The sequence below is a fragment of the Triticum aestivum genome, chromosome 3D (assembly GCF_018294505.1).
Source record: "Triticum aestivum cultivar Chinese Spring chromosome 3D, IWGSC CS RefSeq v2.1, whole genome shotgun sequence".
NCBI classification, from domain to species: Eukaryota; Viridiplantae; Streptophyta; class Magnoliopsida; order Poales; family Poaceae; genus Triticum; species Triticum aestivum.
Window position 1 is genome coordinate 457,451,020 of NC_057802.1, and position 24,227 is coordinate 457,475,246.

Below are 24,227 nucleotides of genomic sequence, written 5' to 3' on the forward strand. Positions count from 1 at the left end.
GTATAGTTCAAGTTTCCGAACCTGACCTGATGGCCAGGGCCGTAGCTCTCGATCTGCTCCAGATGGCCAAGCGAGTTGGCCCGCAGTGCGAAGCCGCCGAATACGAAGATCTGTCCGGGGAGGAAAACCTCACCCTGGATCGCATCATTGCCGATGATCGAAGGAGCCATCAAGCCTTACGGTGACAGCATAGTGGAACTCTCAATGAAAGCACCAATGTCGGTGTCAAAACCGGCGGATCTCGGGTAGGGGGTCTCGAACTGTGCGTCTAAGGCAGATGGTAACAGGAGGCGAGGGACACGATGTTTACCCAGGTTCGGGCCCTCTCGATGGAGGTGTTGGGGAACGCAATGGAAAACGAAAATTTTCGGTATAGCGAGCACGCCCAGGACCACTATGGAGACTGCATACAAGGTTTGATCTGATCCGTACCGACTCGAAACGCAGCGGAAGAAGAGTCGGTGTAGATCGTCGGTGCAGATCTCCGCAGCTAGGATTTACAACCTCCCAACCGCGAGGATGTACTCCCTCTCCGGACAGCCCTTCGGGAGGCGGTCGGTGTAAATCGGCGGTGCAGATCTCTTTATGGAGTCTTTGCATGCGTTTCTTACCGATGTGGCCAAGCCGACAGTGCCACATGAAAGTGGTGGTGGTATCAGCCTTCTTAAGGCGTTTAGCATTGAAGTTAAAGACATCATTTCCACATTCAAGATTTAGTATGAAAAGGCCCCCAACAATGGGTGCAAATCCATAAAACATATCCTTACAATAAAGTGAACAACCATTGTTCTCAGACTTGTACGAATACCCATCGTGTACCAAACATGATCCGGAGATAATGTTTCTACACAAGAGTGGAACAAAATAATAGTTACTTAGTTCTAAGATAAATCCTGAAGGGAGACGTAGAGGCATAATGCCGATGGCTTGAGCGGCGATCCCAGCGCCGTTCCCGACGCGCATCATGACTTCATTCTTTGCTAGCTTGTGCACCTTCTGAAGTCCCTGCATCGAGTTGCAAATGTGAGCAACCGATCCGGTATCAAATACCCAAGACTTAGAGTTTTCGCTAGCAAGCAAAACGTCAATGACATTAACTTGTATAACAATTATACCTTTTCCGGTTTTCCTGGTCTTCTTATCTTCCAGATACTTCTTGCAGTTTCTCTTCCAGTGTCCCGTGCCCTTGCAGTAGAAGCACTCAGTTTCATTCTTGGCTTCGCCCTTAGAGTTGCTTTGGGAGCCGGTCTTACCGGTGCCCTTGCCCTTCTTTGGCTTGCCTTTCTTCTTTTTGAAACTGGCGGTTTTATTCACAAGCAACACTTGCTTGCGATTTTTCCGCAGTCCTCCTTCTGTAGTTTTCAGCATGGCGAGCACCTCTTCCGGTGTCTTCTCCATCTTTGTCATGTTGTAGTTCATGACAAAACCGTCGTAAGACGGGGGGAGTGAAGAAAGCAACATGTCCATCATATGGCCAGGTGGAAGTGGAAATTCCAGGGTTTTAAGCCTTTCAGCATAGCCAATCATTTTGACCACGTGTTCGCCAACTGAACTACCCTCAGCCATCTTGCAATCCATCAAAGCCTTCATGATATCATATCGTTCAGACTTTGCGGTTTCCCTGTACAGAGCATCCAATTCCCGGATCATACCAAGGGGTTTATGGAATTCAAAACGTTTTTGAAGCTCTGGACTCATGCAAGCTAGCATGAGGCACTGCACTAAGTTGTGATCATCATCCTTAGTGGCCCAGACATTTTGTACATCTTCCCGGGCCTCTGCCGCGGGTTTAGCTGGAAGATCATACTCTAGCACATACAATTTCTTAGCGCTCCTGAGGACAATCCTTAGGTTGCGGACCCAGTCCGCATAGTTGTTTCCAGTTGCAGCTAACTTCTCTTTCTCTAACATCGGGCCTAAGTTGAACGCGGTGTTGCGAGCCATTTGATCTACAACGAAAACACAAGTTTCACTTAGACTTTGTTTATAATGAAATTTGCACTAGTAAGTAAACATTTTATTCTAAAATGCACTCCCACTCAAATCAATATCTCTCAAAATTGATTATGAGTGATTCAAGATCCGTGTCTTGATTGTTCGCCATTGGTGTAACACCACTGATGACGAAAATCTTAACCGGTAGGCCAACTTCCCAGTCACATCACTATGTGACTCTTGTTCATCTTTCGATCCGAGCTCATGACGGTCATGCCTGAACGTCAAGACAACCAAGTGATCTCGCTGCGAGGTCTCAACTCACCCGCCTCACACTTCTCTAATCGTTCGTACCCATGTGACACGGCGCACCCCGAAAAGATAGGTGCCGTGACGGTGCTACACTTGGGAGAACACTATCTACTTGATATCTTTAAGTGAGATATCACCCTAATAAAAGCGACTACCGCGCAATCAAGAAGGGTGCATCATAGGGGATAAACATCTCAGGCAATTCATAATTAGCATGATATGGTATAGCCCTTTCTGACGGAGAAGTCTTTCAATTCTTCGTCTTCGGCATTTGCGTCGGTGTTCACCTTCGTGAAGATTGCCACCACCTTGTCGATGCACCAGATAATATTGCTATCTCTATAGCTAATAAAATAAGTGCATTACTTAAGTTTGACACGCAGGTCATTAAAGTGCAATCATATGGCTCCAGCCATCATGCAGAATCATGACACGCAGGTCATGTTAGTTACATCATATAGTCATCTCATACATAATCAAATTGAATATGAGCATTGCTATACCACATCACATGCACATCCTGCAAAACCAAGTTAGACGCCTCTAATCGGTTTATGCAAAATTTTATTTTTCATGGCTTCTAAGGTTTTGACTTAAACCGCGGCTACCAACGTTTTATCATCAAGTATGATTATTCAAGTTGCTAGATTAACTTCTCGGGGGTATGAAACACGAGATAATTAAATCTCGAGCCCCATACTAAACTTCGTCATACGCATGACCCCCGTGCAGATCATATCTGCAATGCCCTTTTATCTGCGAATTTCATCTTTCTTTTGACTATGGTAGAACCCAAAGAACTGATAGCACTTCCATGATCAATCAGGATCATGGATTGCCAGAACTTTGTCAAATTCCACTATGCTGTCTCGAGATTGAGCAAACACAAATTCCAGGGAAGCAATAAGAACGTCGGGTAACAGATTTCATCTGTCACCTGCATAAATAATTTTCAGCAATAGATCTCATCTACTCCAAAATTATATTATGCAATACCCATACATCTCCATGTATTCTAGATCGTAACCTGCATCTACGCATAACCTGGCTTTGATACCACTGTTGGGGAACGCAACGGAAAACGAAAATTTTCGATATAGCGAGCACGCCCAGGACCACTATGGAGACTGCATACAAGGTTTGATCTGATCCGTACCGACTCGAAACGCAGCGGAAGAAGAGTCGGTGTAGATCGTCGGTGCAGATCCCTGCAGCTAGGATTTACAACCTCCCAACCGCGAGGATGTACTCCCTCTCCAGACAGCCCTTCGGGAGGCGGTCGGACAGTCCCCCGGACGATGTCGCGGACAGCCCTTCGGGAGGACCCTCGAAACTTGGACGGAGACTCGGACAGCCCTTCGGGAGGACACTCGAACAGCCCCTCGGGCAAAAGATCGAAACTACAATCTCTCTACGGGGTTGCACACATACGGTGTCAGCTATCCGGTAGGGCTTCGCCGTCCAGAACTAGTTCCTGCTGGAACCCAGACAGCCTTACGGCTCTACGAAACTCTTTTCGTGGGAGGGAGAGAAGAAGCCATATAATGCATGGCATGTGTATGAGAGCAAGGGATGAAGAGATGGCAGCCCTCACCTCCTCTATTTATAGGAAAGCCAAGGGGTAGTGTGCCTCCATATTTTTACCAAAAAACCCATGCATTAGGTCACATATGAGGGTGTTAAGGTAAAATGGGATCCCATGTGGAGCTCCAAGGAGCTCCACCACCCATGGCCGGCCACCCCTAGCCCCCCCCCCCAAATGGGGTTCCTTCCCTTGTAAGCCACTACCTTCTAGAACTTTGACCAAGTCTAAAAAGGTGGCTCTACATAAATATCCCAAAAAGCACTTTCACTATTCACGACGATATTTTTCAGCGTCTGATCGAACTAAAAATATTTATGTGGGCTAAGAACATTTCCAGTACCCACTAAAATGATTTTCAACGCGTTCCGAAACAATTCCGGTTTTAGTGATTTTCATCTGCGAAACGCATCTGAAGTGGCTCCGGCAGCTCCGGAACATTTCCGGTTTTTATCTCAGAAAATTCCAAAAAGCTTCCAGAATGATTCTAGCACCCTCCAAGAATTATCAGACATGTGCCGAAACCAATTTGACTTAATGGTATATCCCGAAACAACTTTTCGGTATCATCAAAACTTATCCGATGACCTCTGTGTGCGGTACGATTCCGCTGTTCGAAACCATTCCGGTGTCCGAAACTTTTTTCGGTGATTTTCTCTCAGACTCCCTGTCTAGTATTCAGCAGATAGATGACCCTTTAGCGTGTGACCCTATAGGTTCGGTGAAGTATAGACATGACCCGGAACCCCTTCCGATCAATGATCAACATCGGAGCCGTGGACACCCATATTGACCCCTATACCCACACGAATAAATATTCGAGTGAACCTCCAGTTGCAGTGAGCTATTCCTTTTGCTTCGCGATATGTCCCAAACACCCGAGGTGAGATTTATTGCATTCCTGTGGATCAACAATTTGTCCAGCATGCAAGTTACCTCATTACCGGTTTTGTTCTCTTTTCTCGTTTCCGTGTTCTGGCATCCCAGTGATCAAATCACAACGTGTCTGGCCGGACGATGATGGATACCGTTACACCGAGAGGGCCCGAGTATATCTCTCCATCATCGGAGGAGCAAATCCCAATCTTGAGCTATCTTGTTACTTCCTATACTTTTCTGTGAACCCGTAAGCTGCCGTAATAGCCACCCAGTTACGGATGACGTTTAACAAACCCCAAAGTTCACGAAGCAAGCACGAAGGAACTTGATACTCTCATGGTCTAAGGAATTATGCAAACATTAACTATCTCAATGATATTAACCATAAACTTGTGACGAAGGTATCTCATAGCATAACACCAATCCGGGTTGATTCAACACAAGCGTTCTACCAACATTGTGCCCTCAAAATTGCCGGCATAGTCATGCCCATGATCAGGAAAAAAGGATCATCATGCAATACTTGAGCTAGTTTTAGAGGCAAGACTAGGAATAGATTTTACCGTTTATTATACCACACGTGCATATGAGTTCCCTCCGAGCCTCGTGGATATTGCAGACTCGAGAATCATTGCAGTTATAGCATGGATCATAAACATTCATTACAAACTTGGAGATACAAAATAACTGTTATTACTGCCTCGAGGGCATATCTCCTACAGGAGGTAATACCCTACTTCCTGCTTGATTGATCTTGATGATATGAGTATTAGAAGAGTTGATCTACCACGAGATCGTAGAGGCTAAACCCTAGAAGCTAGCCTATGGTATGATTGTTCTTGTCCTACGGACTAAACCCTCCAGTTTATATAGACACCGGAGGGGGCTAGGGTTACACAGAGTCGGTTACAAGGGAGGAGATCTACATATCCGTATTGCCAAGCTTGCCTTCCACGCCAAGGAGAGTCCCATCCGGACACGGGTCGAAGTCTTCAATCTTGTATCTTCATAGTCCAACAGTCCGGCCAAAGGATATAGTCCGACTGCCCGAGGACCCCCTAATCCAGGACTCCCTCAAGAGGGCCCGAACCTGGGTAAACATCGTGTCCCCCGCCTCCTGTTACCATCGATCCTAGACGCACAGTTCGGGACCCCCTACCCGAGATCCGCCGGTTTTGACACCGACAGTTCTTACCAACGCATCAAAACCACAACGATATTTCCTCAAGTATGTGTTGTTTTAACCTTCAACAAGGACTGGGCGTAGCCACACTCGATTCAACTAAAGTTGGAGAAACGGACACCCGCCAGCCACCTGTGTGCGAAGCACGTCGGTAGAAGCAGTCTCGCGTAAGCGTACGCGTAATGTCGGTCCGGGCCGCTTCATCCAACAATACCGCCGAATCAAAGTATGACATGCTGGTAAGCAGTATGACTCGTATCGCCCACAACTCACTTGTGTTCTACTCGTGCATATAACATCTACGCATAAACCTGGCTCAGATGCCACTGTTGGGGAACATAGTAATTTCAAAAAAAATCCTACGCACACGCAAGATCATGGTGATGCATAGCAACGAGAGGGGAGAGTATTGTCCACGTACCCTCATAGACTGTAAGCGGAAGCGTTATGACAACGCGGTTGATGTAGTCGTACGTCTTCACGATCGACCGATCCTAGCACCGAAGGTACGGCACCTCCGTGATTTGCACACGTTCGGCTCGGTGACGTCCCACGAACTCACGATCCAGTAGAGTGTCGAGGAAGAGCTTCGTCAGCACGACGGCGTGATGATAGTGATAATGAAGCTACCGGCGCAGGGCTTCGCCTAAGCACTACGACGATATGACCGAGGTGGATTATGGTGGAGGAAGGCACCGCACACGGCTAAAAGATCAATGATCAACTTGTGTGTCTATGGGGTGCCCCCCTCCCCCGTATATAAAGGAGTGTAGGAGGGGGAGGGGGCCGGCCTCCTAGGCGCGCCCCAAGGGGAGTCCTACTCCCGGCCCTTCCCTAGTTGGATTAGGAGAGAAGGAAGGGGGAGGAAGGAGGAAGGAAAGGGGGGGCAGCCCCCTTCCCAATTCGGATTGGGCTTGGGGGGCGCCCCCCTCCTTTGCTCCCTTCTCCTCTCTCTCCCACTGTGGCCCAATAAGGCCCATATACCCCCCGGGGGGTTCCGGTAACCTCCCGGTACATCGGTAAATGCTCGATCTCACCCGGATCCATTCCGATGTCCAAATATAGTCGTCCAATATATCGATCTTTATGTCTCGACCATTTCGGGACTCCTCGTCATGTCTGTGATCATATCCGGGACTCGGAACTACCTTCGGTACATCAAAACACATAAACTCATAATACGATCGTCACCGAACGTTAAGCGTGCGGACCCTACGGGTTCGAGAACTATGTAGACATGACCGAGACACGTCTCCGGTCAATAACCAATAGCAGAACCTAGATGCTCATATTGGCTCCTACATATTCTACGAATATCTTTATCAATCAAACCGCATAACAACATACGTTGTTCCCTTTGTCATCGGTATGTTACTTGCCCGAGATTCGATCGTCGGTATCTCAATACCTAGTTCAATCTCGTTACCGGCAAGTCTCTCTACTCGTTCCGTAATGCATCATCCCGCAACTAACTCATTAGTCACATTGCTTGCAAGGATTATATTGATGTGCATTACCGAGAGGGCCCAGAGATACCTCTCCGACAATCGGAGTGACAAATCCTAATCTTGATCTATGCCAACTCAACAAGTACCATCGGAGACACCTGTAGAGCACCTTTATAATCACCCAGTTACGTTGTGACGTTTGGTAGCACACAAAGTGTTCCTCCGGTATTCGGGAGTTGCATAATCTCATAGTCATAGGAACATGTATAAGTCATGAAGAAAGCAATAGCAATGTACTAAACGATCAAATGCTAAGATAACGGAATGGGTCAAGTCAATCACATCATTCTCTAATGATGTGATCCCATTAATCAAATGACAACTCATGTCTATGGCTAGGAAACTTAACCATCTTTGATTCAACGAGCTAGTCAAGTAGAGGCATACTAGTGACACTCTGTTTGTCTATGTATTCACACATGTACTAAGTTTCCGGTTAATACAATTCTACCATGAATAATAAACATTTATCATGATAAGGAAATATAAATAACACCTTTATTATTGCCTCTAGGGCATATTTCCATCAATTACCCACCCTAAACTTGTCTTAGGGTTGACTTTGCAACCCTTAACTTTTCTTTGGTTCATATTGCATCTCGAAACTGTAAAAGAAGTTCACAATGCAACCCTCGCACAAGTCGATCTAGTTTGACTCCGGGTTTTTTGCCACGTCATCGATTTTCTCGTCTTTTTTACCATGTTGACTGTCTAGTCATCTAGTCATGCACGGGGTCTCCCGGCATGAAACATCTTATCTCTGTTTCAAAGAACTTCAGCTTGTGTTAACTGTCTAGCAAGCTAGTCGTGTTAACTTTGCTTGTGCCCATCGTTATTTTAGCACTAACCCCTTAATAACCTAAATATTTAAATGTCTATTAAAATTACTAACATTCACTGAATTTCGTTGATTTTGGTTGTATCTCTAGTCTAAGATAAATATCCCCTTATCTACCGGTTTAACTCCATTTGCATCTCTCCACTCATTCAAGCACACAGGGAAACCTTACACAATCGCTCCCGGGCTTGGCTCACAAGGCAACAAAAACTGGCCTAGCTCATGGGGATATACCGACAGCTGGGGCACTGGGCAGCAACGTTGGGTTGCCTCACCGAAGGCATCGACACACGGATTATCGACTGATGATACCCCCTCCCCCTCCCCCGCACACCTCCTCCCGCGGTATCACATAAATGCAAATTTGTGCTGGGTTGCCTCACCGAGAAATGGTCAAACAGTTGCTCCCTTTTATCTCACATACTTGTCGATAATCTTGTTACATGATGAAAAGAAACATCACATCATTCTTCCTTTGGTGCTACACATCATAGAATGAGGCTACCAACCAGGAATGATGCGAGAGGTACAGTTAAATTGTTATCCAATTCAGTGTTGTTGGGGTGTGACTGTACAAGTGACGCGGCTACGGAGACCACAGGGAAGCCGAAGGTCATGCGCCAACTTTCCTCAATGAAACCAAAAGTGTGAAAGTAATGCATGCACCTGAACAATATGAGAATGAAGATTAAGCAAAGTACGTGAAAGCATGGTAATATGTCTCATTAAGTAATTACCCAATTGAAGCCAAGAAACCAGCTATAGCCATCGCTATGCTTCCAGCATATGACTTTTTGGGGTTGTATGGAAGCTTTTCTTTCCCTAAACGTCTCCCCACTATGTCTGCTACACCTGGAAGCATAGAACAACATCAACAATGGGTGATTTTTTTATCTACTTCCATTTCGAGCCACAGCATGAGGAATGCAACAAATTGGTGACAAGTGCAGATATATGCCCATACCATCTCCAGCGCATAAGTTGCAGATAAGTGCTATAGCAATCGGAGATGTTCTCCAAAGTACAGAAGTGGCCAAAGCTATAGCAGTAACATAGTACAGTGGTGCCTTGAGGAATTCCCTGTGTTCTATAGCAAAAATAGGTAAAATGGAAATATATTGAATAACCAAAAGTTGGCATATGTAAGTGTTCAACCTTTGCTCTCTAGTCCCCGCAAAAAAAAACCTTTGGTCTCTAGATCGGCTCAATATTTTGACTACAACTTCATTTTTCCTTACTCCTAGCCCCAATAGAAGAGTCCTTATAATATTAATCACAGACGGAAGTGCAGCAAGGAAACGAGCATACCTTCCCGAGCTGTATAAATTATAAAAAATAGTATTCAACACCAAGATGCTGATTTACATTGACATGATCAATTCAGAATTTAATCACCTGAAAAGGGGCCAAAAGAGCAAGGGTACCATCCCAATAGTTATGTGCATAAGTTTCCTATTGAGTTTCTGCATCCAAAAAAGGACATTTTATCAATACAAAGTGCCTATGAAGTTGCACATTTCATTAAGGCAGAGACACTCATACATAGCTACACCCTTCATCCACAAATATAGGGCTAATACATTTTTCGAGGTTATTACACAAAGCATACCATTGAATGCGTATGTGAAAGGAGTTTATAATGATATAATTTGTATATCATACATCTCATATACTAATAATTTTATTATTAGTCAAGGGCTACCTCAAAAAACGTATTAGATCCTATATACGTGGATGGAGAGACTATGTAACATATTAGTAGCATATTTAGTGCCAAATGTAGGCCACGGCATATAGTTAACTTTTGTGAGCAAGTCCTCTTTATGCTTGAATTAACTGAGTAGGCAACCCTAAATGTCATTTGGAGGCTCTAAATTCATGACATGTTGACAGGCCAATTGGCATAGTGACATCAGTCATAGAATAAATTGCAAATAGGATGGGCTGTACAAAACCCAATGGGTCATGAACTGGGCTTCTGTTTTTCCTTTTTGAACAAGGAACTGAGCTTCTGTTAATTAAGCTATACTCGCTCCATTCTTGAAAGAGTGTATTTCCAACTTTGTTGGAGGGTCAAACTATCTCAAAGTTTGACCGAGTTTGTGCAATAATATATCAACGTTTATGAAACCAAATAGGTATATGATGAAAATATATATTTTATCATGAATGCAATGCTACTAATTTGATGTCATAATGTTGGTGTATTATTATATAAATACGGCAAACATAAAAAGTTTGACATTTCAATAAAGTTGGAAGTACACTCTTTTAAGAACGAAGGGTGTATAATAGAATTTATCTTTCACTCCAATGGTTGATCTGCCGTAGGAATAACACACACCAAAGGGCTAGAGCAACCGAACAAATGCAGTTCGCTAGAAAACTAGTGCACAGTTATTTAGTAGTACTCTTACCATGATCAGATAAACTCCCACCATTCCTAAATATAAGTTTTTGTAGAGATCCCACTATGACCACATACAAATGTATATAGACTTATTTTAGAGTGTAGATTCATTTATTTTGCTCCGTATGTAGTTTATTGTGAAATCTCTACAAAGACTTATATTTAGAAACGGAGAGAGTAGAACTATATTTTGAATGATAGCTGGAAAAAGATCACAGACGTATTCTACTTGCAATTACAAAATAGAGCAATTCATGCACATAATTCACCCATCACATTTGTGTAAATCATCTCATTAAACATTTGTGTTCATATATATCTGACAATAGCAGCTACGTAGACTTCAACTTAGCATGCCGACGCCCGACTTAAGATGTTTTCTGTTTTCCCCCCTATATAGAGTTATTGGTACGCGAGTTTGTTACGTACTACCTATTCATCATTAGTTATTACACTTGAAGTACTATCATTTAGTGACCAGATCGCAGAAGCCGCGCTCGACAAGCCCCTGGATGAAATGGAAGAGGCCGTGGGCGACGCCTGCGGTGAGGGCCGAGGACACGAGGTCCTGGACCAGGCCGCTGCTGCCCACCGGCGAGATCACCGCGGCCATCGTCGTTGCACGCCGGCTCCGGCCAGCCGTGCAGCCGCGGCGGAGGGATGGCGGCACTAAGGAGGAGGAGGCAGTCAGCGCGGCGCTGGTGGGTGAGCGGAGCGGTCTCGATGGGAGGCAGGTGTGGAGCGGGGAGGAGGAAGCCGGGGAGAAGGGATGGACGCTGAGGCGGAGCATTTTTGTGTGTGTGCACAGCTGACGACGAAGGTAGGAGAAATGGGAGATGCAAGCTGCTTGAATCCAACAAAAACTAGCAAGCCTCGCGCGGCAGATTGGAAACGGCAGCGTCAATGGTTTCACGCCAACCGAAGTACGTACAATGCATGCTAATCGTATCTTTATGCTGTGATAACGTTAGCCTTTGCATGTCGTGATATGTGGACGTTACTCGTTAGTCTTTTTGCGCTTTGCATGTCGTGAGGTGCACGTGATGACGTGAACAAGTCAGTTAGGAAAATGCACAAATGCAACAAAATGACGGTGATCACGGAGGGGCATGTGTCATGTGAATGGTACTAGTACTTTTTGTTATGCACACGTGTTCAGTGTTCTTCAAACAGTAGAAAGTTCGGCACAGTCTTGCTTCAAAGCAGAAACCACGGCCTGAGGAGCGTTACCTTGAAAACCCGAGTATCCTAGCTCACGCAGGCAAGACAACATGCGGAAGCACACCATGGCGAGCAAAGAAAATCACAGGAGATCAGTATAAACGCTCAAGTTTTGCCATCCTAATTTTTCTTTTCTCCAGAGAGCAAGGTATACGGCACACAGCGTCAACCTTGGGGCCAATCTCAGCATGTAAACAGTTACTACTACCTCCGTTCCTAAATATTTGTCTTTTTAGAGGTTTCAAATGGATTACCACATACGGATGTATATAGACATATTTTAGAATGTAGATTCACTCATTTTGCTCCGTATGTAGTCACTTGTTGAAATCTCTAGAAAGACAAATATTTAGGAACGGAGGGAGTAGAAAATTGTTCCTATGGTTCAGCAGCATTTACAACAACAAAAATATCGCATGCTTGTCGATAATCTTGTTACATGTCGGAAGTTCAGGTGGAGAAAAGAAAGTCACCGCATTCTTAGCGCTAAACATCAGAGAACGAGGCTACCGACTAGGAATGATGTCAAAGGAACGGTTAAATTGTCATCCAGGTCAGTGCTGATGGGGTGTGACTCTACAAGTGCCGCGGCTACAGAAACCACAAGGAAGCCCAAGGTCATGTACCAGCTCTCCTCCATGAGACCGAAACTGTGGAAGTAATGCATGTACCTGAACAATATGACCAAACGATTGAACAAAGCACACTGAATGGGGAAACGCAGGTAACATGGGTAACATGGTCCCATTAAGTAATTACCCGATTGAAGCCAAGAAACCAGCCACAGCCATCGCTATGCTTCCTGCATATGACTTGTTGGGGTTGTATGGAAGCTTTTCTTTTCCAAAGCGTCTCCCAACTACGTCTGCTATACCTGGAAGCATACAGCGACGGAGGGTGAACAGCCTAATTATATCTGCTTTCGTCCAGGAAGGGCGAAGCAGCTAAATCTTTTGGCATGCTGTTTACAGCCACAGTGTGAAGATAGGCAGCAGATTATGTTGCGCAAGATAAAAGTTTGTTCTAGGACATATAGTGCAAAATGCAGATATATGCACGTACCATCTCCAGCGCACAAGTTGCAGACAAGTGCTATAGCAATTGGAGATGTTCTCCATAATACAGACGTGGCCAAAGTTATAGTAGTAGCATAATACAGTGGTCCCTTGAGAAGTTCCCTAAGTTGAAAAGAAAAACAGGTAGAAAGGAATCATAACCTGAACCGGTCAAAGCAAGACTCGATAATGCCATAGAAAATGAAACGGAGAATCTCAAGACAAAAGATCTGTATTTAATAACAAAGGGTTGGCATTGACTGTGGCACCTGTGGTCTCCAGATCGGCTCATTGATTTGACCATAGCTTCATTTTTCATTATTCCTAGCCCCAATAGAAGCATCCTTATAATATTAATCCCTGGTGCAAGTGCAGCAAAGAAAGGAGCATACCTTCCAGAGCTGTATAAAGCATTAGTACTGAACACCGAGATGCTGATTTACATTGCCAGTATCATTTCAGATATCAATTACCTGAAAAGAGGCCAAAAGAGCAAGAATACCATCCCAATAGTTATGTGCACAAGTTTCCTATTCAGTTTCTGCATCCAAAAAAGGACATTGATCAATACAAAGTGTCTATATGAAGTTGCACATTTTAATAAGAAAAAGACACCCGTACATGGCTAATTGGCTATGTTACACTGGTTAGCATATTTAGTTGCCAAATGTACGCCATGGCACATTGTGTTAACTTTTGTGAGCAAGTTCACTTGTGCTTGAATTAATTGAGTAGAACAACCCTAAATATCATCTGGAGGTTCTGAGTTCATGATGTATTGACAAGCTATCTGAGATCAGTCAAGAATAAATTGTAAACAGGGTGGGGTGTGCACAACCCAAGGGTTCATGGAATGGGTTTTTGTTAGGCTACAGAACAGTGGCGGAGGACCACATGGTATGTGTGGTAAGCAATTTCTGAATGGAAATTAAGTTATGCTGATTTAGCTTGTTAGCTCTACTTAAGGAAAGTACATAATCCAAAAAAAAAAGAACAGTAGCGGAGGACCGTCAAAAAAATTGGTAGGGTGAAGTCGAAGGCATAGGCTAAAATGAGCACATGATTGTTTTAATTGCCTTTCCTCTTTAGCCTATAGCTAGCATGTAGCAAGGAGTATAGGCAGAGTAGTACTTTATATCCGCACTTATGTTCAACAGGGTCAATAGCACATGACGAGATTCAAGTGTCTTCTCTGAAGGATAATAGGGCTTCCCTATGGGGTCCTCTGCCAGTGCTACAGAATAGAATTCATCTTCCACTCCAAAAGATGGACTGTCGCGGGAATGATGCATCAAAGGGCTCTAGAGCAACTAAACAAATACAGTTGACTACAAAACTAGTGCACAGTTATTTAGTACTCTGACCATAATCAGCTGTAGAACTACATTTTGAACAATAGCAGGATTTGTGGATATCTCAACAACTTTCAGTCTCTCATCCGAAATATTTGAGTTTCTAAAGTATCTAAAAGTAGCAGCCTATACCCGGATCATAACTCATAAGTACTGAAAAAAAATCACATATGCATGCTACAGAATAGAATTCATCTTTCACTCGAAAAGATGGACTGTCGCAGGAATGATGCCTCAAAGGGCTCTAGAGCAACTAAACAAATGCAGTTGACTAGAACACTAGTGCGCATTATTTAGTACTCTGACCATAAGCGGCTGTAGAACTATATTATAATAGCAGGATTTTTTTTGAGAGCCAAAGAGTAGGCTACTCATTGGTGTTGTTACAGTCACGTTCATACACATGAGCGAGGTTATCAGGGACCTTTCCGAACAGTCTCTGATCACCAGATTCCACTGCCAGTTCATGGGCGAGATTAGCAGGATTTGTGGATATCTCAACAAATTTTAGTCTCTCATCTGAAACATTTGAGTTTCTAAAGTATCTAAAAGTAGCAGCCTATACCCAGATCATAAATACTAAAAAAAAATCACATATGCATGCTACTTACAAATTATACAAAATAGAGCAATTCATGCAGTGACAGCTAGATTTCAACTCAGCATGCCGATTTAATCGAACCTTAATAAATGACAGAGTTCACCATCAATTCTATTTATAACTGACAATAGCAGCTAGATTTCAACTCAGCATGCCGAATTAGGTTTCTCTTTCCTACAGTGTTACTTTGTATGCAAGTTCGCTACCTATTTACCATTAATCTCAGCTGAAATATGATTTCTATCAAATCATATCGTGCAACAGATAACTCTATAAATTTCAATCCTAATACTTAGCTTGTTCATTTTCAGAGTAACAATTCAAAGGATTCGACCTCTGGTGCACACAAACTCTATCACCAACAAAACGTGAGACGACTCCACCGCTGACTATCTGTCATATAACCCATTATTGGGAAATCGATGTAATTCGGTATTGCCCTGGTCTCGTTACTGTTTTCTTTAGGGATGACCTCGTTGCTGTTGTCATGTTACTGTTACATCGTACTAGTAGAACTTACTAGTATACAGGATAAGACGGAGCGGGGCTTTACGAAACCAGTGACTTGATGCGGAGACTGACGCGCTAGATAAACGGTAACATTTGGGGGGCAAGTGAGGGGCGCAGGCCGTTGACTGACTGACTGACCTGGTCGCAGACGCCGCGCTTGGCGAGCTCCTCGAAGAAGCGGAGGAGGCCGAGGGCGATGGCCGCGGTGACGCCTGAGGACATGAGGTCGTGGACCAGGCCGCCGTCCCCCGGGGAGACTACCGCGGCCATCGTCGTCGCTCTCCGGCTCCGGTCGGCGGCGCAGCCGCGGCGGAGGAAGCGGAGGGAGGGCGGCGGTGAGGAGGAGGAGGCGGTCGGCGCGGAGCTGGTGGGTGAGCAGAGGGGTCTCGATCGGGGGCGAGTGTGGAGTGGGGAGGAGGAAGGAAGCAAGAAGGGATGGGCGCCGAGGCTGAGCATTTCGCGTGCCCACAGCCGACGGCGACAGCGAGGCGGCTGGCTTAGAGACGAGGGAGGGGAAAATTGCCTATTTTCAATGGAAGTGTAAACTGTTTTGCCTACTAATCAGACAAATCGGTAGCCGAGATCAACAAAATGCGGAGACTATCGGTTCCTCAGAGGGAAAAGAAGAAGATAGGATACCGGCTTTCACACGCTCAACGTTAAGTTCTCTCCCTCAAAAGAGAAAAAGATAAAAAACGTTAAGTTCAAGGCCATAAATAAAATTATGTCATACTCCCGCCGAAAAATAGGGACTTGACATTTTGTAAGTTGTGTTAAGAAATATTGGATCAGTCAATTTTCAGGATTGAAATCTAACCCAGAAGGATTCGGCGTGCTTCGTTGTATGGTTGGCATTGTTTATTTATCTTTTTGCAGACAGATGATGAAGTGCGTTTCTTTTTCGGTATGTCCAGCTCTCATCTAGATGAGAATTAACTATGTCTCATCTTAATGACATTAGTATGGAAAAAAAAGAAAAAAGAAAAGGAAAAAATCAGCATGAATCTCCGCGTAAAATCGAATGGCACGAGAGTGAGCAAACTCGTTTTTATAATGTGGTCTTTTGATGGTGTGTTATCTGCAAATCAATCCACACATATGTAGGGAGGCTACTTTTACAGTGATGACATATGTATTATACTGGTGCTACATTGTTTGATTTTGGCATTTACCTTTTGTCAGGTGATGAGAGGGTGCGAGACTGATGTATTTTATAAAGTTGTTGCGGATTGATTTGAGAAATCATTGACCAGTGAACTAAATTCAAAATTAAACACCTCACCTGAATAAGAGAGCTCAATCCAAAATCATATCGGTGCTACAGTGTTGTATCTTGTTTTTTTTTTGTGAGGTGATGAGTGCGTGCACAATGTTGATATATTTTTATAAACTGGTTGTTGCCGATTGCTTTAAGAAATCATTGACCAGTCTAAATCATGAACCGGACTTAAAATTGGACAACTTACTTAGATGAGAGAGCTCCTTAAAAAATTATGACCAAGTTAAAATTGAGAACCCAATTCAAAACCAATATCCTTCATTGAATGGAAAGCTATCGGTATTGCGTGCGTCTTCCATTCAATTTTAACTTGGTCAACTATCCTCAGTATGCCAATCCTCAAGTGAGCTCAGTGATATCGTAGATGGCTAGCATGCGTCTTCCCCCACCCAAGCTGCTGCCCCTCCATCTGTCTGCCCCCACCCGAGTTAATTGAAAGTATGAAAACCCCGAGTATGTACGAATGTACTTGATCTTCAACACAATCTATGCTTGGGTTGACACAACTTCTAATCTACTCGACTTGTGTTGGGCGAACTTGTGTTGAATGTTTTGTAAACTTCATGTGGTGCAGTAGAGCATCATTTGTTGAAATGTTCTACGTAGTTCATGTGGTACGGTGGAGTATCTTATAGGCCATTCGCAAAAAGAAAGCACTCACCGACTCCACTAATACTTATTATTTATATCCAGTAATCAGGGAGGTCATCCGAGTGAATTATTATTCCCCAGTCATAAAGGAACAAACGAACGTTTTTGTTGGCTCACAAAACCACTCCCAGTGAACCCTTCATAATTGTCGTGCGAAAACAAACGAATTTGTCATGTTGATTCATAAGGATTTGTCATGTTCTAAAATAAAAATGGATGGAAGGCTTACTTGAATTCTAATTGGAATCTATCCAGGAAATATATTTATTAGCTTCTATCTAGGAAATATATAAACAATTCAAATGGATGGAAGGCTTACTTGAATTCTAATTGGAATCTCGAGTTACACTTAAAAACAAAACGAAAACTACCTTTAACATGGATGATAATGACATTAATAGATAGATGCAAACATTATGATCATTCCCATAAATTATTCATATTGTTACGAGATCGTATGAATTATATACGATGTTATTACAAGACTATGTTGGTTTTAGTATTTTTTTATATAAAAAGTGGAAAATGCTTTGTTGGGGTATCCTCAATGGCCTTATTGGGCCATGGCCGAGTCAGTGGTAGTATGTGACGGTTTGTAATCCATGACAATTTCATGATTTCATCATAGAATGTGTCACCTTATTGGGACACATGAGCCCTCTTTTGATCTGTGATGGGAATTCCAAAATGTCACGGATTTAAGCCAATATGTGATGGTTTTTGGGAACGCCACTAGAAATCTGTCATGGATTAATAGATTTCTTGTAGTAACAGGGCTATCTTGGATTTGTTTGTACCGTCGTGCGGGCTTCGGTAAGGTGACCCCCTCTCTTTGTTCCTATTCCTTTCTATGGCTAATAGGGGCTGTTTGGATGCCACCCTGACAAATTTATGCCTGACCGGACGTCTACCTGAGAGTTGCCTGATGGTTGTTTGGTTGGATACCTGAAGCTTACAATGCTAGCCTAGCCTGAGAACCACATGCCACCATTAGCCTGGCTCGGGCCACCAGAATCCTAGGCCTGAATCCGGCTAACTAAGAATAACACATTAGTACACTCTCTTCTAGGTTGTATCATGTCCTTGTGCATAGTATTATATTATATGATTTGACTGGTCTTTTCTCAGGCTTTGGTTGCCAACCAAGCAACTCCTTTCTATGCATCCCTGTCAGAAAAAAATCACTAGAACCTCCGGCTATTCTCAGGCAGCAAAATTTATCAGGCACACTGCTCAGGACACGAACCAAACAACCCCATAGTCTCTTTGCACTTTTGAGGTAGGTCATAGTGAAAAATGCCATAGATTTGGTGGGAGTGTTCCCTAATGCATTGGGAGTTTCCCACCTTATTTATGTAGATGTCACCCTTTTTTTAAAGAGAACCAAGGTCGAGCTATACATATAAAGGAGGTCATTGGCATGTGTGCAACAACGACTCATCAACTACTCAATCCACAAAAATGCTCAATCCAGTTTGGTGCATGTTGCACCAATGAGACCGAGCATGAGGTACATCAAGTATTACATTTGCAGAATATGGACTTTGAAGCAAAATACTTTTAGTATTACATCAAGTATTACATATCATGATTCTCTATATATGATGACCTAACCAATTTAGTCAAGAACTTTTAGTGGGGATCGAAACAAGAAAAAAGAGAGACGCATTGGTTGGCATGGTATAAAATTGTTTAACCTAAGTGCAAAGGGGGCATTGGCTTCCATGACTTCCACATGTTTAATCAAGTCCTGCTTGCGAGATCGGACTGGAGATGTTAACAAGCCTTTACTCCCTTTGTGCAAGGGTGCTAAAAGCTAAGTATTACACTAAAGGTTCACTCAAGGACACGGTTTTTGTAAGTAATGTGTCATCGACTTGGCATGCCATACACCATGGACTAGACCTTTCGAAGAAGGGCCTCATATGGAGCATTGGTAGTGGGCAAGCAAGTGAGGGTATCGAGGGACCCGTGGTTGTCCCAACCGCCTTCCTATCGTGTCGGCACCAACCATGCAAATTGCAAGTTCCATTAGGTCGCCGAGCTGGTCAACAAGCAAGGACACTAGAACAGGGATCTCCTCCGTGGCCTTTCATTCCCATTGATGTTGAATAAACTTTTAAGATCAAGCCTTCTCTGTGATGGTTCGATTATTTGACCGCTTGGTCCCCTGAGCCAATGGGCATCTTTAGCATCCAAAGTGCTTACAAAGCTGGCTCTTGAGGAGCAACGTCACACTTCTGTGTGCACCACGAGCAGGGAATCGAACGACAGGCAAGCCATCTAGAACACAGTATGGGGGTGTCATACTCCCCCAAAGGTACGAGTCTTAGCTTGAAGAGTGGTGAGCAATGCTTCAGCAGCCATGGAAAACAAAGCAAAAAAGAAATATCGTCAAAAATGATATATGTCCTTTATGTGACGAGGATACATTACATGTCTTCTATAGGTGTCCGAGATCAAGGGACCTCTGGCAAGCTATGGAGGAGACTTGGCGCGTGCCCCAGCTTAAAACCATCATCAACACTGGGCCGGATTGGCTTCTCCAGCTGATACACTGCTGCAGCAATGATGAACGCCAATCGGTACTAATGACCATGTGGCGCATATGGCATGTTCATAATGCGCTCACGCACTCGAAGACGCCACCCACAGAAGCTTCACGGCAATTTCTCACTAGCTATATTGAGCTGCTCATGTGCATCCACCATGCAACACCCACGAACAGACCTTGTGAATGGAAAAGCTGTATTGGACTATGATCATATGCTCAGACAGAAGAGTTCAAACTCCTTGTGAGCGGGGAATCCTAGGCCAACGGAGAATTGGTCTCGACCCCCTAATGGCTGGTGTAAACTAGACGCCAATGGTGCCTTCATTGAAGTTGATGGAACAAGAGGTGAGGGCATGATGGTTTGGAATCAGTGCGGCGAGGTGATCTTTGCATCATGCCGGTTCTTCACAAGATGCTTCTGTGCGCTCGAAGATGAACTAGCGGCCTACATGAATAACGCAACACTCGGACTCTAATGGAGCATTCAACCATTCATCTTGGAAACGGAGTGTACGATCGCTATGCACAAGATCACTGACGATGCAATCGACAGATCCCTGGTGGCTTCCATTGTCGAGGAAACAAGATGCCTTCTTGCGCAAGGGCATGGTATGTGATATCACATGTGAGAAGGAAGGTTAATCATGTTAGTCATACCTCATAAGCTTGCCCAGATGGGCCATTTTCCTTGCAAACTGTTGCATCATGCATCAGCCGAGATTCTTATGCTCGACCCAGTTCTGTTGGTCCATTCTCTCAGAATCTTTAGAATCAGACCTCCCCTAGATTCTCTAAGAATTTGAACCTATATTATTTTGGCAATCCTAGCTTCAAGATTCTGAAAGAATTGGCCAAAAGAACCGAACCATAATTGAAAGTCCAATTCGCAAAAAAAGAAAAAGAAAAATGAAACATCGCGGTGCGGCCACGTGGTGTGTGAGACCCTGGGCCGATTTTGCGTTATATATATACACTCGCGTGGGCCTGTCTTGTATGGGAACCAACCGTAGGCCGAAGACCATTAATCAGCGAACCGAAAAAGCAGCCCATCCCCCGCCATTTATAACCGGACGGTTGTCTTAGAGATACGTCTACTCATTTCTACATCTATATACAGTGATTTGGTTGGCAGTTCGACAAAGGAGGAGGTCGACAGCTCCTCATGATTAAGTACATGTGTTATGAATTATGATGCGACACAGTGACATGCAGTGATGACTTGGACCATTTCCAACCTTTCTTTGCCCAGAATTGGGGCTACGTAACTCGACGTGTGTCCTTGCTGTCGCCGCAAATGGCATCTTGATCGTCCCTCGTTCTGCAGAAATGAGATTGTAAGTGGTTCGCGCCATGGCATTCTTGACATAATAATCTTTCTAAAAAAACAGTCGTGGCAGGTAGCAATTAATGGCGCGCGCCAATGGCAACGCTCGCTATATAAACACGAGCGCGGACAGCTGCACTACTGTGGTCGGCCCAGTTACTCGCGCGTTTCGTTTGCCAAAAATGGGGCCTAAGCCAACGCTCGCCGCCACCGCCGCGTCCTTTCTCGCCGTCCTGGCCGCCGTCCACCTTGCCGTCGCGGCGACCGCCGTGGACGACGCCCCGCTGCCGAGGCTCCCGCATCAGGACATCCCGGCCGTGTTCGCGTTCGGCGACTCCACGCTCGACACGGGCAACAACAACGTCCTCCCCACCATGGTCCGCGCCGACCACGCGCCCTACGGCCGCGAGTTCCCCGGGGGCGCGCCCACGGGCCGCTTCTCCGACGGGAAGCTCCTCACCGACTACCTCGTGGAGGTGCTTGGCATCAAGGAGCTCCTCCCGGCGTACCGCTCCGGCGCCGCCAACCTCACGGTCGCGGACCTAGCCACTGGCGTCTGCTTCGCGTCCGCCGGCTCCGGCCTCGACGACGCCACGGCCACCAACGCCGGCGTGGCGACGTTCGGCTCGCAGCTCGCGGACTTCAAGCAGCTCCTTGGCAAGATAGGCGGCCGGAAGGCCGGCAAGGTGGTGAAGAAGTCGGTGTTCCTCGTGTCCGCCGCGACCAACGACATGATGATGAACTACTACATGCTGCCGTCGGGGAGGAGCAAGTACACGCTCGAGCAGTACCATGACCTCCTCATCGGCAACCTTCGAACTTACATTCAGGTACGTATCTCTTTTCTTGCTCCTTTTCTCCAAAATATCGGCAAGATCGAGCTTGACTGCCCCCACTAAAGACCTTTGAGCTTAATTAGTTGAGCACTTTGTGGAGAGATTAGCTAAAATAGCACTCCTATAACCACAGTAGGCGTTGACAAACGAACAGCTGTCACGTGTGGGCGTGCTTATTCCGGGACGTGTAGATAGTGGCCGCAAATCTTCACTTGCATTTGTGGGAAGAGGACACGCGCAATCACGCTAGAATCGCGCTTGTCTCATCGCATGAAAGAAAGGCGGTGAGGCACTGAGCTAGTGACAGTGGTGCTATCACGCACGCATGAAAGAACCACTTGCAGCTAGGCCGGGCGCTCTGCTCCAGCAAGCAAGCGTCTTAATCGTCCCTACAGTAGAATGCAGATGCATCATGTGCCGCGGTGCGCCACCACGAGCTGGAAACCAGTCGAGAGCATGAATTCTGTTACCGTACGTGGTTTAAAGCATGCGTCGTCATGCATCGAATGTGAACGGGCCCCGGCGCTCAATGCACGTACCTACTGATGCATGCAGGCCATGTACGAGCTGGGCGCCCGGAGGATGCTGGTGGCGGGGCTGCCGCCGGTGGGGTGCCTCCCGCTGCAGCTGACGATGGCGGAGCTGCGGCAGCCGCCGAGGCCGCAGGGGTGCATCGCGGAGCAGAACGCGGCGGCGGAGAGCTACAACGCCAAGCTGCAGCGTATGCTCGCCGAGTTCCAGGCCCGCTCGCCCGGGGCGAGGGCCGTGTACGCCGACATCTACAGCCCGCTCAAGGACATGGTCGACCACCCCGACAAGTACGGTGAGTAGGGGCCGTCCGACCACCCACACATGATCGCATGCACTGCTAGCCGTGCAGGGATCCCATGGCATGCATACGATACGAGACGGCGTCTACTGTTGCTATTAACTGCTTGCTGTACGCCCGATCTGGTGCAGGTTTCGTGGAGGCGAGCAAGGGCTGCTGCGGCACCGGGCTCCTGGAGATGGGGCCGCTGTGCACCGACATGGTCCCGACCTGCGCGAAGCCGTCCGAGTTCATGTTCTGGGACTCCGTCCACCCCACGCAGGCCACCTACAGGGCCGTCGCCGAGCACTTCGAGCGGACCAACATCATCCGGTTCGACAATTGATGTGATGCAGATTTGGTGAGACGGTCTAAAGAGAGTGTGTGTCAGAGCAAATAATGGCTTGACACGTGTTGAAGTTCAGGGTGGAAATGAAACTGTATTTGTGAGATATGCTTACGATTCGGTCATCTACACGCAACCGCTGTGTCTTGTGTCGCTCCGTTCCGCCCCCCGGTGGCCGGGGACAGCCAGCTCCTAGCTGTAGTTGCTTTGCTTCCACTGTCTATCTTCGTGCGTTTCGTTCTGAACGACGGATGTCGGCGAGGCCTTTTAGATGGCGGTGGCGACGAGAGAGACGTGTATCCATACGGGCGGCTGTTTTAGGCGTCCACTGATCCGGAGGAGGCAGGGCCGGCCGGGTAGATGTTCTAGATCGAATCGGGGCGGCGCCGGGCGCGGTGCACTTTTTTCTCAAGGAAAACGCTTGGAAACAGCCGGCATCAGTCGTCATGCGTCGGCGATGCATGCCCCACGGCCCGACGCACCGCGTTGCACGCCACCCTCCTCTTCCAGAAAAGCCCCTCGTCTTATCCTTCTTCCACACGCCAGACCTTAGGGCGGGCATCTCCAGCCGATCCCTTAAAACTGGTTAGAGGAGTAAAGTTTTCAATTTACTCCTCTAATCCGTACCTAGCCAAAGTCCTATAACTGTTAGAGAAGTAAAAATTTACTCCTCGGCACCGCGGTTTCCTACTTTTACTCGGTCACTCACCCGCTCGAGCAAAAGCAGCCCCCTCTCCACTCGGCCTCACCCACCCCCTCCCCCGTCGCATCTACTTCGGCTCTTCCTACGTAGCCTCCGCTAGCCATCAGGAGCCACCGACGACCCCTGGAGGACCTGCACGTTTGCACTCCTCCACCACCCGGATTTAGTCCTCTTTCGCCAGCGGCGGCACCTAAATCAGCAGATCTATGACCCTCGCCGCCTCTGCCGTCGGCGGCGACAGATTCAACGCATTTAGGCCGCCGGCACAAGCATGTTTTCAATGGATCCGATGGGGACTGAACCATGCAGCCCCCTCAACCACTCCACACCGCATCTCGAT

At 46.0% G+C, this 24,227-nt stretch overlaps 3 protein-coding genes across 3 annotated transcripts; 1 reads left to right on the forward strand and 2 right to left on the reverse strand.

Moving 5' to 3' along the window:
* Window positions 1-8,711: 8,711 nt before the first annotated feature.
* Window positions 8,712-11,437, reverse strand: LOC123076365 (probable phytol kinase 2, chloroplastic). The gene is made up of 6 exons (XM_044498657.1): window positions 11,126-11,437; window positions 9,633-9,700; window positions 9,423-9,554; window positions 9,202-9,317; window positions 8,975-9,089; window positions 8,712-8,903 (listed from the first exon to the last, which is right to left on the reverse strand). Exons 1-6 carry the CDS (start codon window positions 11,435-11,437, stop codon window positions 8,726-8,728), a joined length of 921 nt encoding a protein of 306 aa, XP_044354592.1. The 3' UTR covers window positions 8,712-8,725.
* An 803-nt stretch (window positions 11,438-12,240) lies between these two features.
* LOC123079639 (probable phytol kinase 2, chloroplastic) lies at window positions 12,241-15,934 on the reverse strand. Its single transcript, XM_044502434.1, has 6 exons — window positions 15,525-15,934; window positions 13,397-13,464; window positions 13,193-13,324; window positions 12,931-13,046; window positions 12,628-12,742; window positions 12,241-12,539 (listed from the first exon to the last, which is right to left on the reverse strand). Exons 1-6 carry the CDS (start codon window positions 15,840-15,842, stop codon window positions 12,362-12,364), a joined length of 927 nt encoding a protein of 308 aa, XP_044358369.1. The 5' UTR covers window positions 15,843-15,934; the 3' UTR covers window positions 12,241-12,361.
* Window positions 15,935-21,325: 5,391 nt separating this feature from the next.
* LOC123074947 (GDSL esterase/lipase At2g40250) lies at window positions 21,326-23,290 on the forward strand. The gene is made up of 3 exons (XM_044497668.1): window positions 21,326-22,024; window positions 22,586-22,853; window positions 22,991-23,290. Exons 1-3 carry the CDS (start codon window positions 21,377-21,379, stop codon window positions 23,182-23,184), a joined length of 1,110 nt encoding a protein of 369 aa, XP_044353603.1. The 5' UTR covers window positions 21,326-21,376; the 3' UTR covers window positions 23,185-23,290.
* Window positions 23,291-24,227: the final 937 nt, after the last annotated feature.

Coding starts and splice junctions, on each gene's coding strand:
- LOC123079639 (XM_044502434.1), bottom strand. CDS start 15,842: ATGCTCAGCCTCGGCGCCCATCCCTTCTTGCTTCCTTCCTCCTCCCCA. Junction 12,743..12,930: donor CAACTTGTGCGCTGGAGATG/GTACGTGCATAT, acceptor GTATGCTTCCAG/GTATAGCAGACGTAGTTGGG. Junction 12,540..12,627: donor GGTTTCTTGGCTTCAATCGG/GTAATTACTTAA, acceptor CATATTGTTCAG/GTACATGCATTACTTCCACA.
- LOC123076365 (XM_044498657.1), bottom strand. CDS start 11,437: ATGCTCCGCCTCAGCGTCCATCCCTTCTCCCCGGCTTCCTCCTCCCCG. Junction 9,318..9,422: donor AGCCGATCTAGAGACCAAAG/GTTTTTTTTTGC, acceptor TATAGAACACAG/GGAATTCCTCAAGGCACCAC. Junction 8,904..8,974: donor GGTTTCTTGGCTTCAATTGG/GTAATTACTTAA, acceptor CATATTGTTCAG/GTGCATGCATTACTTTCACA.
- LOC123074947 (XM_044497668.1), top strand. CDS start 21,377: ATGGGGCCTAAGCCAACGCTCGCCGCCACCGCCGCGTCCTTTCTCGCC. Junction 22,025..22,585: donor ACCTTCGAACTTACATTCAG/GTACGTATCTCT, acceptor TGATGCATGCAG/GCCATGTACGAGCTGGGCGC. Junction 22,854..22,990: donor CGACCACCCCGACAAGTACG/GTGAGTAGGGGC, acceptor GATCTGGTGCAG/GTTTCGTGGAGGCGAGCAAG.